The sequence below is a fragment of the Astatotilapia calliptera genome, chromosome 11 (genome assembly GCF_964374335.1).
Source record: "Astatotilapia calliptera chromosome 11, fAstCal68.1, whole genome shotgun sequence".
Classification (NCBI taxonomy): Eukaryota; Metazoa; Chordata; class Actinopteri; order Cichliformes; family Cichlidae; genus Astatotilapia; species Astatotilapia calliptera.
Genome location: NC_137432.1, coordinates 29708675 through 29725637, shown reverse-complemented (window position 1 = coordinate 29725637; position 16963 = coordinate 29708675). Strand labels below are relative to the sequence as shown.

The 16963-nt window shown below is 37.1% G+C and overlaps 1 protein-coding gene and 1 long non-coding RNA gene across 3 annotated transcripts; one reads left to right on the top strand and one right to left on the bottom strand.

The window, feature by feature from the left end:
* The first annotated feature begins 1202 nt into the window (after positions 1-1202).
* Positions 1203-16559, top strand: LOC113031541 (uncharacterized). Of its 2 annotated transcripts, XR_013912147.1 has the most exons (9): positions 1203-1339; positions 1647-1808; positions 2371-2703; positions 2795-2855; positions 9390-13974; positions 14503-14652; positions 15075-15575; positions 15672-15732; positions 16319-16559. XR_013912147.1 is itself a non-coding variant. In XM_026183691.2 (5 exons), the coding sequence occupies exons 2-5, from the start codon at positions 14514-14516 to the stop codon at positions 16383-16385; spliced, it is 768 nt and encodes a 255-aa protein (XP_026039476.1). In that variant the 5' UTR covers positions 13832-13974; positions 14503-14513; the 3' UTR covers positions 16386-16559. The 2 variants fall into 2 exon arrangements, 1 of the variants encoding a protein (XP_026039476.1); XM_026183691.2 differs by lacking the exons at positions 1203-1339; positions 1647-1808; positions 2371-2703; positions 2795-2855 and having other exon boundaries at positions 13832-13974.
* Positions 2940-8750, bottom strand: LOC113028143 (uncharacterized). The gene is made up of 2 exons (XR_003273200.2): positions 8067-8750; positions 2940-5274 (listed from the first exon to the last, which is right to left on the bottom strand). It is a non-coding gene; the product is annotated as an uncharacterized LOC113028143 (long non-coding RNA).
* Positions 16560-16963: the final 404 nt, after the last annotated feature.

The following is a 16963-nucleotide window of genomic DNA, read 5'->3' as shown; positions in this document are numbered from 1 at the left end:
TCTGAAATCAACCCTCCTGAGATCAACAACCACGCCATATTTAATAATCTTTTTTTCATGTTCTCAGGTACATGTATAAATTCTCTGAGTTGCTGCTGATGAGAAAGACTGATTAGGTATTTAGATTACTGTGATAAGCAGTGGAACAGGCATACTTAATAAAATAGCTGTTGAATGTATGTATTGTGACTTCCCACTGGATGTCAGCTGGACATGCAGATCATGTATATATTGGGTATGGCAGTCCATGACCAGTTCTGGACATCTAATTAATGTCCAAACTAGGTCCACAATTTGGGCGTCCAACCATGACCCAACTTGGACATCAATATGGCGTTCACAGTTTGAACTTTGGTCTGGGTAATTTTTTAGACGTCTATGACATGTGCAGGAAATGTACAGATTAATAAGATATTATTCACAAATATCAACATGATGAAATGACTGACTGAATAATAATGTTTTGACAAATGTGAAGAAGACTTTGATTATTGTGTCTTTTGTTTTCAAAAACGCTCCGATTTTTTTGAGAACTCCATTAAAAGTGGTGAGAATGACCTTTCTGCTGTGACATTTCCACCAGGTCAGTTGAGAAAAACTGAAATTACATGTTATTACACTATCTGTATTTAGACAAATTAACGATATTTATATTTGATGAATCCAAAAGTAGATTTTAGTATCCTGAACAAAACATTTTGGATGTTGGCAAAAAAGTTTCAAACTATGGGCATGGCTGTGCAGTAAGCTGCAGTACCAGCAGAGGGAGAGATTTTATTTCAATCAATATTATATTTCAAGTCAAGCAGCCTTCCTTTTTTAAGTTTTATCATTATGTTGGTACAACAGCTGTTGCTGGGAATTTCTTCAAATTTGGCTTTAACGGTCAATTTGATGTCCAGTGGGCAGTGTCACTGTGATCTGTTCCATTCTTTCTCAAGAAAGAATTACAGTCTACGTGAAGCAAATGCACAAATATATTGACATTCAGCAGGTTCACATTGCCTTTACAGTGAAACCACAAAATTCAGAGAAGCCTTCTCGCTGGCATGCCCCTGAATGATCCTCTTGGGTGCTGTCATTTGATAGTCAGGTAAATGAAAGCTTTGAATGTCATGTTCTGGTACTGGGTATTTAGTGTCATGTGTGCATTTATGTATTGTTCATCAACATTAAAAATTTTCCTTTCTCAAGCGAAACTTCCCAGACAACAAAGACAGCAGTAAAACAGGCTGGCCCAATGGTAAAAGGCATCATATATAAACTCACAGGTTCTGTCTGCAAACATACACAGGGGGACATTTCTCTCAGTCAACAGTCAATCAGGTTGATCAACGTGGTAAGGAAGAATTCTCTTCATTATTTTAATTGTTATCACTTTGTTTTGTTGTATTATGTAAAAAGGATCAATTTTATTTACTGACAACTGGTTTTCTTTTTTTCTTAAATTGGCATCTTCATTGTAGGGTTGTTGAAAATTATTTGGGCAAAAAGCATAATTGAAAATGAGAAGTTTTTAATGAATTTCAAAAGTTCTGCAGTTCATCTGGGGAATTTTAGCATTAATTATTAGCGATGTTGACTCTTGGTAGTGGAGAGTTTTGAAGAACATATGATAATTAAAACAAACAATGATTCCTCCACAGAAAGTGCTGACATGAAGCTTGGGTTGCTTGTCGTGGTGGCTGTGGCAGTTGTGCTGCCCAGCTTTTCTGAGAGCAGGATTGTCTCCAAATGTGAGCTCAAAGACAAGCTCGGGAAAATAATCAATCTGCCCAGAAACTCAAAGGAAAAAATCTTGGCAATAGGTGAGCTTAAATGCATTTGTTGTGTTCAACTTTTATGACCTCCAAACGCACATCCCTTGGGCACTGATTAAAATCAGTGGTAAAGCTGAAATGTCCAAAAGTATAATTCTGATGTATTGAAGTTCACTGCTATTTTATGATTCTTCTCTACCAGAGGAAAATACTAACCCCCTTTTAGATATCTTTAGATAAAATAAAAATAGATAGACTATGTCAAAGAATGTCTACTTTAAAGAATTGTCTAAAAAAACTCCCCCAAAAAACTCCTTGTAAAACATCAACTTAGGGGTATTTTTTTGTCTCCTTTAGTTTACACTTGGCTTCTGTGAAGTAGCACTGCAACACCTGGACTAATTTCTCTATTCATTTGCTGATAAAACTGATGTACAATGTGCTATTTTTGATTGTATTACAGTAGCCACTAAAATAAAACTAAAAGCACACATATTATGGAAGGTAAAAGAAAACAGCAACAACAACTCTTACTGTGTATCATATTTTGTTCTTTTTTTGTCTTTCTTCCCTGTTTGGTCTCTTTGTGTACATGACTGATTTGCTGCAGTTATCTGTGACGTGAAACGGAGGTCTGATCTGAACACCGCTTTGGTCACATCATTTGGAAAGTGCACTAACACTACTACTAGCCCAACTAGTACTAACTCCACCATCAGCTCAGTGAACACAACCCTTGAGTCAAACAGCACAAGTAGCAGTGAGGAAGACAGCAGTGAGGAGGAGAGCAGGCAAATTAACGGAGGAGTGGAAGACAGCAGGGAGGAGGAAAATTTGACGCCTTTGTCCCTCAGCCTTTACGGGCTCTTCCAGCTGTCTGACAGGAAGTTCTGTGATTCAGGGTATTGCCCATCTGAAAATTTGTGTAATACCTCCTGCACAGGTGAGGTCCTACACCAAAAGCAAACACAGATTTACTAGGTAAGTTTTGATTTTTATTTTGCGTATTAAAAATAGTTTCTTTTTTCTTGCAGCCTTTAACGACGAGGACATAACTGATGATATTGCTTGTGTTATCCAGACTGGATACTGGAAGTAAGTTTCTGGAGAGCAAAACTGTTAAAGATATTTTATTATCAAAGTACTCAGATGCAATGAAATATCACTCAGACACTTAGAGCAGTTTTAAACGTGCACGGGTGAGAGACTCAGGGAGAGACTCACACACCTCCTTGGTGCAGTCTGGCTTTATTTATACACATCATGAAGCATACAAAAAAGGAAATATCATCCTTATCTTGTCAAGAAAACAGGTGTGGTTTATCAAAAAACTTCGTGTTCTCTACAAGGTTGTTTCTTACTCGTGGGTGGCGGTTTCCTGCTAGTGTGAAGGCAAACAGTGACAATGTGAAGGCAAAGACTGATAATTTGAAGGCAAGCAGTTTCCGTTATAAAGTAGGGAGCCAGCAATTAAAATATGCAGCTGGTTGAGTACAGAACAGAAATATAAACACTCTTAGCTGATTATTATATGAATAATAAAACCTTTAAAAGCAAAAATACTCTGACATTCCCTCCTGTTGTTTAGATTTCTCACATGACAGTACTGTTATTTTTGTCAGTTCATAACCTCTTGTCTAAACATTTTCGGTTTGAACGTCATAAAACAGTCCTGTGTTCAATTAAACTAAACATTACTGTATGGATCATCTTTCAAAATTTCTTCCATTTGAGACATCATCACATAAGCATTGATAGAAGTTGTCACCATGTTTGATACCATTTTCTTCAGACAGGGTACTACACATGTTGTGAAAACACATAACAGTAAAAGCAAAAATGCTATTCCAACAAGTCCTTTAATCAGTAGGGACTTCCATGAACCACCTAGTAACCATGTCAACCAATCATCAGTGCTTGTGACATAGTCTTGTTGTTCAGCATCTTTAATCTTTCTCAAGGTGTTCAAAGCGTCGGTCATGTTTTGTGAGTGTATGTTGTCTGGGATGTATGTACAACATGTAGTGTCAAACAATACACACAAACCTCCTTTTTCAGCTAGAATCATGTCTAGTGCGACTCTGTGTTGCATCACTACAATGCGTATTGCGTCGAGTTCTTCATTTTGCGCTTTGTTGATTTTCATTGAAGCATTTAGGAACAGTCCAAATCGATAGTCAGGTGTCTCGATCCTCAGCATGTTTTTCCCAACTCCTACCCAAGGGAACAAGGAGTGGAGGACTTTCTGACCATCAGTCCATAGTTTGAAGTTCTTGGGCACATCTGATCCATAGATTGAGTCATGTGGCATTACTTCAGTGACTTCAGCAACTTCACGTTTTGCTCTTGACATGTGTGTCTCTGCTGTGATCTTGAAGGTGTGGTCTGAAATTAGTACTGGTGCACACAGACCGGTGGAGTTCGGTGGGAGCATGAAGTAGGTTTTAGGCCCGCAGGCCCAAGCGGCTCCCTGGACCCAGAAAGTTCAATTTTTGAAGGTGTGTATTCCTTTGGATTGGGTCAGGTCAAGTGTCTGTGTGCAGTTGCGGTTTCGTCCAAGTTTCCTGTTTCCATCGGAGAAGTTGAAACACATTGGGTGCTGTATGTCCGGCGGCAAAACTATGGCGAATGATTTGTTTTTTGTGTTGTTGGCTTTGACGTTTACCCAATGTTTTTCGTTGCAGGTGTAGTTCCAGTTCGTCAGATTGTAGGCACAAGGGGTTGTCTGTTCAATTAGGATACGTCGTTGTGAAAGTGGTTTCGTGACACGTTTGACGTCTGTGTCACTACACCATGGAATTAGGTCTTCTTTCTTTGTGCTTTGACCTTTTAGGGTCAGTCCTGTTGCCATCAAATCTCTGCGTGTGCAATTGCCAGTTGTTGCTTTGTTGAACACACACATCGCTTCGTCAAGTTCAGGTGCCTTTCCATATATTGTTGCGTGTACGGCTGTTGTTGGCATATGTGAACATACATAGCATTCCGTGCTGTTGTCGGTGCGTGTTCTATCATACACATATCTATACCACGCGTTGTTCATCCATGGGTGGTTATGGTCTTGGTTCAGGTCACGTAGATGCGAATTATCATGTGTCCATCTTTTTTGCAGGTGGTGTTGTTTATTTCCTCTCATCTGGGTGAGTGTTAGTAGGCTCACTAGGAGCGCAATGCTGGCCACTAGGAGGACAAGTGTCTTCATGATGACCAGGCACACCTAGACTTCTGGTGAGTAGACTATTGGCGAGAAGTAAAAAAGGGCGGGATATACCCAATCAGCCCTTCCCTTCACCAATAGATCACCTAGAAGCCAGGGGAGCCGGCGTCTAAGCGTCTGGATTGTCACTCACTTTTTTACAGTGGCTGTGGTGGATCCAAGATGGTCTTTCTGCTATTTTGCAGGCGGTGGGTGTGGTAAGTAGGACTTGGTATGGGCCCTCCCACCTTGGTGAACTCCAATTCTTTCTCTGGAGTACTTTGATCAGGATCCAATCACCTGGTTGTAACCTGCAAGACACTGGAGAGAAATCACTCGGCAGTTGGTTGTTTAACACAATCTCTTTATTTTCAAACAGTTTAGTCATCCATTCTGCTAGGGTAGTTTCCCTTATTGATTTATTAATAGGTTCACTGGTAATTGGCAATGGAAACGCTCTCCCGTGGATGATTTCAAAAGGTGTAAGTTTCTGAGAACCTTGTGTTATTCTCATCCACATCTTTACTAGGCCTAGACATTCAGGCCATGGTCTTCCTGTTTCTTCCATGCATTTTCTTAATCTCTGTTTTATTGTGCCGTTAGTTCTTTCCACTAATCCTGCGCTTTGTGGGTGATATGCACAGTGATGTTTGATGCTAAATCCTAGAGCTTCAGAGACTTTGCTGATGATGTCATTAACAAAATGTGTTCCATTGTCTGACCTTATCAGACTGGGAATGCCATATGTGGGGATGAAGTGATTGCATAAACACTTTGCCACTGATATTGCATCTGCTCTTTTGACTGGATAGATTTCTGGCCATTTTGAAAATACATCTATAATTACTAGAGCATATCTTGATGCTTGGCATTCGTTAAGTTCAATAAAATCCATGTGGGTTTCCTTGTGAGTTGTGTTGTTTTTTTTTTTGTTTTTTTTGTTTTTTGACAGAATAGGCATGTTCTTACAAATTATTCGCTAAAGTTTCAAAATTTATAGTGTGTATTGCATTGTTTATCTATACTATATCTCCCTCCTGTTGACACAGGTGTTTACCTCATGTGTCACTACAACCGCTGTCCTGTGTAATGACTCTGTTAATATAGGTTTTCCATCACAGACCATTAAGTCATCTTTCAGTTTACTCCACATTTCAGCCACTTGTTTTGTTCAGTGATTGTTGCAGCTTGTTGTTCGGTTTTTAGTACATCAAGTGGTATTTGTAGGCAGTAGTTGGTTTCTAGTAGCTCTGCCGATTGTTTGCAGCCTGTTTTGCTGCTTGTTCTGCAAAATTATTTCCTTTTGTGACAATATAATTGTCTTTTTGATGTGCTCCACATGTGCACAGTGCCAATTGTTTTGGCAAGGTGATCACTTCCAGCAAGATTTTTTTTTTTTCTTCTCTATAGATGGAACATTACATTCTCACTTGAGGCATTTTTAGATAATTTCTAGTTTTTCAAAGAATTCACACATCTCACACATCTTACATATTTTAAACAAGTATTGTCACAAATTTGTTTCCAAATCAACAAAATAAAATAATCAAACAAAACCGAAAACATACATGAGTCAGGACCCAAAAAGAAAAATGCTGCTACTGAAACAGAGCAGACATGTGAGGGAAAACTGAGCTCACAGACAGCTGCATGTGTTGGCTTTTATGCAGTTTCTGCTCTAAAAACAAATAAATAAAAAAAATAAAAGAAAATGTGTAACATGCTCATCAACTTAGCGGTGTCCACATATTTAATTCAGCTTCACAATCCTGTAACTTTAGCTGTTGTCTACAGGGTTTGGCTTATTAGTTGTTACTATAGATGTGCTCTATATCTCAGTAATATTTTATCCAGGTTTTCAAGCATGTCAAGTGCCTCTATGCACCTAAGTAGTTTAGATATTTCCTTTATTTTCTTCATCTCCTATGTCATTATACTGAGTTTGAGCAAACCTTAAGCTTGATGCAGACTACTTCATAACAATTGTCCATCTCACATCATACTGACTAGGTTACTTCTTATTATTATCATCTTTTTCTTTCCATATAATAACAACAGTATATTACAACATTTTATCAGTGTATATAAAAGTGTATATTACTATACTACTACTGAGCCAATTTAATAGTTGGGATCATCTTACTCAGCAAACAGATAACTTAGAATTCATCCAATCTGTACAAATTTGCTTCTTCTCTGAACAGGTTTGTGCCTACTCTTTAGACTGGTCTTCTGTTTGCCTCATCTCAGATCCAACCTTCGGTCACTTTCATTCTTTCTGTTGCATGTCTAACCAAGCAATTTATTATTATATATTTTATATTTTATTTTTGTACTTCTTATATTTATATCTATTCGTTGAGGTCTGTTTCCAACCTTTTTAAACTACTTTGATCTCTAGTTTTCACTTAATAAGGGTTTTATCAGTCACTGCAGTTTGTCCGGCGCCTGGACATTTTTTTCTCTAGCCACTGCTCGTCAGCAGTGAGTTTTGTTGATTTATTACCCATTTTTCTTTCTTATTATTTTTATTAGCTCATAGATATATTTACGTTTACACACACACATACACACCCGTGGTGCTTTCTCTGGCACGAGGAATGGGAGAGGCTATTGACACGGCCTTCTACTTTCAAGCTAGCCTTGAAAGCGGTGTCAATTTTATGTGATGAAACACAACCTTTTCCCGTTCCACCAGAACTCGAGCAACCAACGGTAAACAATTCGGTGGAGTAGTTCAGCCTCCTTAATGTGCTGTAAAATCAACTTACTCCACCAACAAAACAGTAAAACAACAGATTATACGCGTAATGAGTTTTTTATTCTGGGCAACACTGTGTCTTTCTACATTGCTCCAAGCCCTCTTTCAGGCGAGCTGCTTCGTAACCTCTACGAGTCCTTTTTCAGACGAGAATGTTACTATCCTGTCGTATTTTGACATTAAACTTGCTCCAAGCCCTCTTTCAGGCGAGCTGTAACCTCTACCAGTCCTTTTTCAGACGAGAATGTTACTTAATTAATCTGTCATACATTGACGGGAAACTATTTAATGTACAGACCACAGGTTGCCTCAGTCGTTTTGCGCAAGATGTGAGTGAGTGCTAAATATTCACCTGAGTTATTGTGTGGTTGCTTTGGTTTCCTTCATCAACCCCTGAAGTCGTGGACCTCTTATAAGAACGCTGGCCAGAACCCGAACGTCACGTCTCTGGACTTTATCCTCTGCCTGGAGAGGAGTCGACAGCGTGGGCTTCTCACGACGTCAGGACTTGACGAAGGTCTCCTATTGGAGCATTGAAAAAATATCAATGTCCACTCCGGCTCAGAAGGACCAATTAAATGTTAAAGATATTTTATTATCAAAGTACTCAGATGCAATGAAATATCACTCAGACACTTAGAGCAGTTTTAAACGTGCACGGGTGAGAGACTCAGGGAGAGACTCACACACCTCCTTGGTGCAGTCTGGCTTTATTTATACACATCATGAAGCATACAAAAAAGGAAATATCATCCTTATCTTGTCAAGAAAACAGGTGTGGTTTATCAAAAAACTTCGTGTTCTCTACAAGGTTGTTTCTTACTCGTGGGTGGCGGTTTCCTGCTAGTGTGAAGGCAAACAGTGACAATGTGAAGGCAAAGACTGATAATTTGAAGGCAAGCAGTTTCCGTTATAAAGTAGGGAGCCAGCAATTAAAATATGCAGCTGGTTGAGTACAGAACAGAAATATAAACACTCTTAGCTGATTATTATATGAATAATAAAACCTTTAAAAGCAAAAATACTCTGACAAAAACAGACATAGGTCAGATAAATAATCAAACCTTTGAATAAATATGAGATGACTGAGCGATACATCAGCTAACTGATCAATTTAGATATGCGAAACAACAGTTGACAAATGACAGGAAAATCTTATCGACCTTTTGCATCACAGCTTCAGTGCTCAGTGGCCTTCTGTCTTTAGCTTTACTCTGATGTTTGAACATCATTGTTTCAAAATATTTGATCTAATTTGGTGCTTTCATGATGGTGGTGGAGACCACTGTTTGACATTCTGGTTAGGATTTCTGAGGGGGATCAGGATACTTTCTGTGTATGAAGGTACATCAAAGTGAAGATTCCTTCTCATATTTAAGTGTTACATTCAAAAGCTACACATGTGTGCCAGTTTAGCTCCCTGCGTAGAACAGGTGATCATTATGTCATAAGGTTCATGCAGAGGCCTGGGTTTAAATCTACCACAAGGTCAATTATGGCATGTCTCCCAGCTATCCCTTCTTCTTATCAATGTTCAGAAAGTGTACTTAAAAAGAAATATACATATAAATGGGTGTATGGAATAAAACACTAAGTTAATCCAAAGAAAACTACAACAGAGAAATACAAAAAAATTTGTGTTGCCTAATAACTGCCTTTTGCTCTAATCAAACAGGGAGATTGAGATGACAGCCTCAGAGTCATGTCGTCACAACTGGAATTGCTTCAAAGAATGTAAATGAATGGCTGCGAGATCACAGTTTATACGTGCAGGATCACAACTATTTATTCTTCAGAACCATCTCCTGTTAGCTGTGATCAAGAAACTGCATGCTCGATTACCTACTATATGTTACGAAGCACTATTTTCTTTCTTTGGTGGGGGAATCTTTCAATAAATATTACTTTGCAGCATGAATGTATATACCCATAGTAAAACCAAAGCTCACACTCTGCTGCTCTTCTTATCACATAACATGAAGAGCTGTGTGGGAAACAGAACCCACCATAAATGATTCCCATATGAAATTTAAAAAAAACCCAGAATAATCTAAGATATTTAAAGACCTACTTGTGAGCCTTATTTTTGATCAAATTGTAATACTTGCCCTCAACACAAAAATTAAGGGCTAGGTAGGTTATGATAGCTATTTTCCTTTAATAAATTAAATTTACATTTAAAATCTGTATGTTGTATTTAATTTGGTTGTTTTTATTTAGTTAGTTTTTCAATATGTAGTGTGACAAATATGCAAAAGGGGAAAAAAGAGAAATCAGCTACTGGAGAACAGTTAACGGGGAAATTTGGATACATAAATAGATTATTTGTAACAAAAACACTTAACTGTAAATGCACTTGAACAGGGGGCAAACAATGTTTTTACAGGGAAGAGGAAATATTTGTACTGTAAACAGTTCAGTCATGTGTAACAACATCTATTTAACAGGAAAGAAATATTTATGCTGGAAACAACTGTTTTAAAATCTAAGAGACCATTACATCAATGCTCGATCCCCCCCCTCCAGCAGATCCAAGTACTTGCATAAGGAAATTATGATGTAATTACTGATGCAAATTGAGCCCAGTGTCACAACCATAAACTGGATCAGATTAAAACATACCATTTGTACTGCCTGTCTTAACTCTACATGGACATCTTCAACTTTCTGCACATCTTTCTTGCTAAAGAATTGTATATTTTTATTTTAATAGTAAAATAAATCTGTACTATATTACCAAACAAAATTTACTATTAGCTGAAAATGACAAGTGGTGGAGGAAATTTTAAACCTTTCTAAGAGAGACAAGATAAACCTTTATTAGTCCCACACTAATAAAAAACATTTTTGGTCATGGCAGAAAGTACAAGTTTAAGAGCAGTAAAAGTTGAGAAAAACACAATGGAATAGGATAAGATAAAATAGAATAACATACTGTATAACATAAAAGACATTGAAAATAGCTCAGTATAGACAAAACTGTATTACTGGAAAACTGTGCCTAAAATATTAAATATAAAAATAATAATTCTCCATAAAAATGTTCCCCATCTGCAGTAGATGGATTACTTACTGAATGTGGCCAAACTTGAGCTTGTTTTATATAGTTTATATTCTATTTTATGTCCAGCATTATAATTTATAAATCATATGTTTGTGGCTGTCCTGTAAGTACAACATAAGAATGAAAAAAGGCCCTGGGCTAGACCCAGGACTCTCTGGAGCAATTATATCTCTCAGCTGGACTGGGAACGCCATGTGTTCCTCTGGATAAGCTGGAGGAGCTTCACCTCTTTTTAAAAAAAAACATTGAAAGGAACATTCTCTGGCCTGTCTCTCTGATGACGTACATTTTTTGTAGATAATTTTCAAATTAAGAATAGTGAAGCATTTAAAATTTACAATACAAAATTTTTAGAATGACACCATCACATGAACTTACAGTGCATCGGAAAAGTACTTACATCATTTGATTTGTTCCGCATTTTGTCATGTTACAGCCTTATTCCAAAATGCACTGAATGAATTTTTCACCATTTTATTATTCTACACAGAATCCCTTTTTTGAAAATTCTGACTTAAAGTAACTTAATGTTGTTGTGTTTGTCAGATTGGCTTACATTGATGGTATTTTTTTTATAGAGAAGCTACAGAATAAAAAGACAATTGAGAATAGTATGATATCCATGACACACACCAATATAATGATGGGTGCAGCATACTTGAAGCCTATCCAAGCTGTCCTGAATACAAGAGGTGTGGTACACAAAGGGCAGTACCAGTCTTGTTTAAAAGACATTTCACAATGCACAATAACTTGAGCAATAGATCATGAATAGATCCACTATTTCACTGACTTTCACTTTCTGGAAATATTAAACAGATTAAAATGAAAAAGTAGTTCCTGAGTCACTCTGTGTGGGATGAAATCATATAAAAATTCATTCCTGGAGCAAACAGACCCATTTGTATTTTTGTACTTTTTACTGAAAGCATATTGATTTCCTCTCCTGATATTTAGACTGTAGTATTGATATTTTAACTTTTGCCTATTTTACTTTTACTGAATCAGTACTGAGTCCTTATTGGGGTCTGACAAATGCACATCAGTCAGGATTAAATACCAGCACATGGTTCTAATCAATCAACACCTGTACCAAAATATTGTAACCCCTAGCGTGTGTTAAAAATCAGCCCATACATATCAAAATAGCTGACCCCAATATCTATAAAATTATAAAAGGAAATACAAAACTATCTGGGAAAAAAGACTAAAGAAGGCAATTCTTAATTAAATCAAAAGAGAATATAATTCAACCATTAAAATCAAGTTTACAGTGTTAACAGTGTTTTACTAATCAAAATGTGATGCCATTTAATAAACAGAGATGGGTTGCAACATGTTACTGTAATCGAATTACTTTTTTCAAGTAACAAGTAAAGGATTACTATTGCAAAAAAGCTTTGGAATTAGTGTGTTACTGCATTACTAAACCGTGATTTTGTTTGTTAGATTGTCTCATGACAATGGCGTACGAACATGCGACATCCATGGCAGCACCAGACGTGTGTAGATCAATGAAGGATAATATGGGGTGTGAGAGAGAGTGCGACCATGCAGCGTTTAAAGCTTGGAAGTACTGACATTAAGTTAAGTTTGATTCTGTAAAAAGTGACAAAAACATTAGCGTCTGCTGTACACACTGCATGGGAAGAAAACTTCTTTCCACAGTGAAAAATTAAACTTCAATCTGAACAAGTACTTAGCACGCTGCCACGAGAACGTGAAATTCATAGAGAAATCCTGGGACTGTACTTGAATCTCTTCTTTATTCTTCCAACATTACAAAAAATAATGACATTCAAGGCTATACGCTAAAAAAGAACTGTAACATTTTACAAAGTGGTTCATCTTTCCCATTTTCCTTTTAGTCACTTTCTTTTCCTTCTCTTTAGTCCCAGCTAATTCCCAACTCTGGGACATTTAAAATTCATCTTATCTTATTACTATGCACTTACGACAGGGGAAATTTCCTGTGTGTTTGAAGCCAAGTTGTTTTGGTTGGGCAGCAACATTGAATCAGTTTGCCATGGAGTTCAGAAAACAGCTATCTTAAAGAAGCATCACTCTAAACATTAAACAGAATTACGCTAATTCTGTGTAGCAATGGGGCGAGGAGGGGGTGGCACAAAAAAACTCACCTTAACCAAACAGGCATGAAAAGCATGAATTATTCTTGTGCCAAATATTTAACTTAATTTGACTGCAGAAAAAATGGACTTTCAAGTGGTTTGTGTTGTTTTTTACTTTTTCATTTCATGCACCCCTGGTTGTAGAATAACCCGCTGTAAGCCTAAATAAACATTAAAATAACTTTACGTTGTATGCAGAGTGGAGTTAAATCAGTGAGTAAACATTTCTAAGGACACTTAAGCCCCTCTCTTCGTCACACTGTGACTAGACGATTGTTTAGGTGGACACTGACTGACTTAGACTGGTTCTTTTAAAACAAAGATCATTGTTAACGTGTTTAACTTCCTGGAGACTTGTAATGTCATTCGACGTGTTTCAATGATGACGCAGCAAAACTAACTATGGCAAACTATTTAGATCAGCACTGGATAAATATGAACAAACTTTACACAAGACAGAAAATATCATCATTGATACATTTTATTTCTCTGCATAGATGTTGCTGTGAATTTCTTTAAATATGGTATGAATAGTAACTGACATTTAAGCATGAACTAATCTCGTTTTAGTCTCCAGTGATCAATGTCATTGTGATTTCATATCAGTTTGATTCTAAATATTTCAAGGAGAGATGTTCATCAACTCCAAATGCACAAATACACATAGATTAATCAGAGTCACATCTCCAGTACAGTTAAATTGCAAAATTCAAATGAGTAAAGTCCATAGTTTGCCCCGGAATAATCTTTTTGGGTGCTGTCATTTTTTATTCGAGTCCATGACAACGATCGATGCAATGGTCAGATTCTGGGTGATTTAATGTCATATGGGCTTGGTAAAAGAATATAATCCATGTCCTAACAATGATCACAGCCACCTTTGTGTATTGTGTCACGAACATTAAAAATTTTCCTGTTTCACAAGTGAAACTCCCCAGACAACAAAGACAGCAGTAAAGCAGGCTGGTCCAGTGTTAAAGCGCATATATAAACTCACAGGCTGTGTTTGCAAACATTAACAGAGGGAAATTTCTCCGGGTTAACTGTCCATCGGGTAGATCACAGTGGTAAGGAAGATTTTCTTCACTATTTTGATTATCACTTAGTGCTTGTTATATTCGCAAAACAAAAATTACATCCTGTTCCATCACTTGCTCTGTTAGTGGTTTTTAAAATTTTTTTTAACACTGACTTCATTGTAGAGTTAGAAAAAAAATGAATGAGGAGAAATTATTTGACAATAAACTGTGTTGACTCCATCTGCTTTAAAGTCAGGGAGTGTGTGCTCGTTTGAAAACCTTATTTTAAACCAACAGATCCAAACAATCAAAATTAGTTTTAACAAATCTTAAAAGTTCTGCAATTACATTGTGGAAAACCGAATACAGATTAATAACAAAATCTTGCAACTTTCATTTATTTGTATGTATCCTTTAACTTATTTTTGACATTTTGTAGAAATGTGAATGAGTGTCATCAAACAAGAAAAAAGCCATGAATCCATATAGATTTTTAGCAATTTGAGAAATTGGGGTACATATACAAATTTTAACAAATATATTTTAAGGGTTTTTTTTTTTCATGTTTTCCCACAGAAAGTGCTGACATGAAACTCGGGTTGCTTGTTGTGGTGGCTGTGGCAGTTCTGCTGCCCAGCTTTTCTGAGAGCCGGATCGTCTCCAAATGCGAGCTCCAAGACAAGCTTGGGAAAGTGATACGTCTGCCCAGGACACTCTTGGCTATAAGTAAGTCCAATGACTTAAATCCATGACAAAAGTCTGTACCTTAGCTGTAGACTAGAATACCACTGGGGTATTTAAGCCTAATGCTGTTTTTTGATTCTTCTGTATTAGAAGAAAATATTAACTTTTATAAATCTGATAGCTTCAGTTATCAGTTCAAAGGCAGCAGTAAGAGCACAGAGAGAGAGAGAGAGCCTAGACCAGTTTGTCTATTCATTTATAAATAAATCTGACATCCAATGAAATATATTTCATGTGGCCCCCATGACTGAAAAAAGTAACCACTAAAGTAAAACTAAAAGCACATACATTTGAAAGAAAACAGAAAGAAGTAGCAACTCTTACTGGCTATCACCTTTATAATTGCATTTTTTTTCTCCTTTGTTTGCTTTTACTTCTTTGCATGTGTGACTTGTTTGCCACAGTTGTCTGTGAAGTGGACAGGATCTCTCATCTGAACACCAGCTTGGTCAATGTGCTTGGCAAGCGCACAACTACCACACTAAAGCCAACAACCCCCTCCACAACAGCAGTCACCTTAACGACCACTGGAGCGACGACACTGACAAGCACCAACTCAGCAACCACTGACCTGACTGCTACTACTACTACTACTTCTACTGCTATTACTACTACTACTACTGTCATGACTACTAGCCCTGCGATTACTAACTCCACCATCAGCTCAGTGAACACAACCCTTGTGTCAAACAGCACAAGTGGCATGAACAGAAGAAAGCGACATGCTCACTCGAGCAGTGAGGAGGAGATCGGGCAAACTGGCGGAGGAGTGGAAGACAGCAGTGAGGAGGAAAACTTGAAGCCTTCGTCCCTCGGCCTTTACGGGCTCTTCCAGCTGCCTGACAACATTTTCTGTAATTCGGGGCTTCGTCCATCCAGAAATGTTTGCCGCACCTCCTGCAACTGTGAGTTCTTGCACCCACAGCGGGTTAATTTATTATGTTTTGTTTTTTTGTTTTTTTTATTTTGCATATTAAAAATTGTTTCTTTTTTCCTCGCAGCCTTCACTGACAATAACATAACTGACGATATTGCTTGTTTCATCAACACTGGTTACTGGAGGTAAGTTTCTGGACAGCATAATACATATAGGTCAAATAAATAATCAAACCTTTGAATAAATATCACATGCCTGTAATGAATTATTTGACTAATTTATTTGCAGTATATATACTGTACAACAATTGACAAATTAAAGAAAAATCCGATATAAACTGATTTAGCAAGCTGTGACATTAATACAGCTTCAGCACTCCCTTGCATGTCTCTGGAACTTTAATGTAAGGACTGAACACCATTGTTAAGAAATCACTGTCTGAGATGCTGGTTAGGATTTCTGAAGGGGATCCACCTCATATATAGATGCAATAATCAAACATTACAAATGTGTACAGCTTAGCTCACTCAGTAAAGCATGTGATCAATATGCCATAAGGTTAATGCTGAGGCCTGGGTTTGAATCTGTCCCCAAAATCAGTCATTGCATATCTTCCAACAACTGTCAAAAAAGTGCATTCTTTATATTAAAAAGAAGCAGATACACAAAAAGCTTAAGTGAAGACACTGAATATAACACAAATATGTTAATGTAAAGAGAAATACAACATATGGTGTTGCCTAATAATTACCTTTTGTTTTAATCCAACAGGAACATTGTGAGGAGAGCCTCTCGCTCATGTCGTCACAACATGAATTTCTTAAGAGAATGTAAATAAGTGGATGTGGAATCACAGTTTTTCCCTGCAGAATCACAAAAAATTCTTCACAGTTTCCATCTCCAGTGATCTGTGATTAAGGAACCGCATGCTCCATTATCTACTTTACCTTATGAAGCACTATTTTCTTTCTTTGGTGGAGGAATCTTTCAATAAACATTACTTTGCAGCATATATACAGTGGTGTGAAATGTGTTTGCTTCCTTCCTATTTTCTGTTTTTTGTATGTTTGTCACACTTAAATGTTTCAGATCATCAAACAAATTTTACTATTAGACAAACTAAACACAAAATTAATGTTTTTTAATGAAGATGTTTATTATTAAGGGAAAAAAATCCAAACCTAAATGGCCTTCTGTGAAAAAGTGATTGCCCCCTAAACCTAATAATTGGTTGGGCCACCCTTAGGAGCAACAATTACAATCAACTAATCAAGCTTAAGAGGTTAATATTGTTTTTCTGAAGTCACGCAGAGGTGGACTTGAATCAGAATCAGAATCAGAATCAGAATACTTTATTGATCCCTGGGGGAAATTATTTTTTGTTACAGTGCTCCATTTTAAACCAACATTAAGACA

Bases quoted from the DNA above. Each gene is read 5' to 3' on its own strand.
- LOC113031541 (XM_026183691.2), top strand. From the start codon at position 14,514: ATGAAACTCGGGTTGCTTGTTGTGGTGGCTGTGGCAGTTCTGCTGCCC. The intron at 14,653-15,074 runs GTAAGTCCAATG...TGTTTGCCACAG, and splicing joins CAGGACACTCTTGGCTATAA to TTGTCTGTGAAGTGGACAGG. The intron at 15,733-16,318 runs GTAAGTTTCTGG...TTAATCCAACAG, and splicing joins ATCAACACTGGTTACTGGAG to GAACATTGTGAGGAGAGCCT.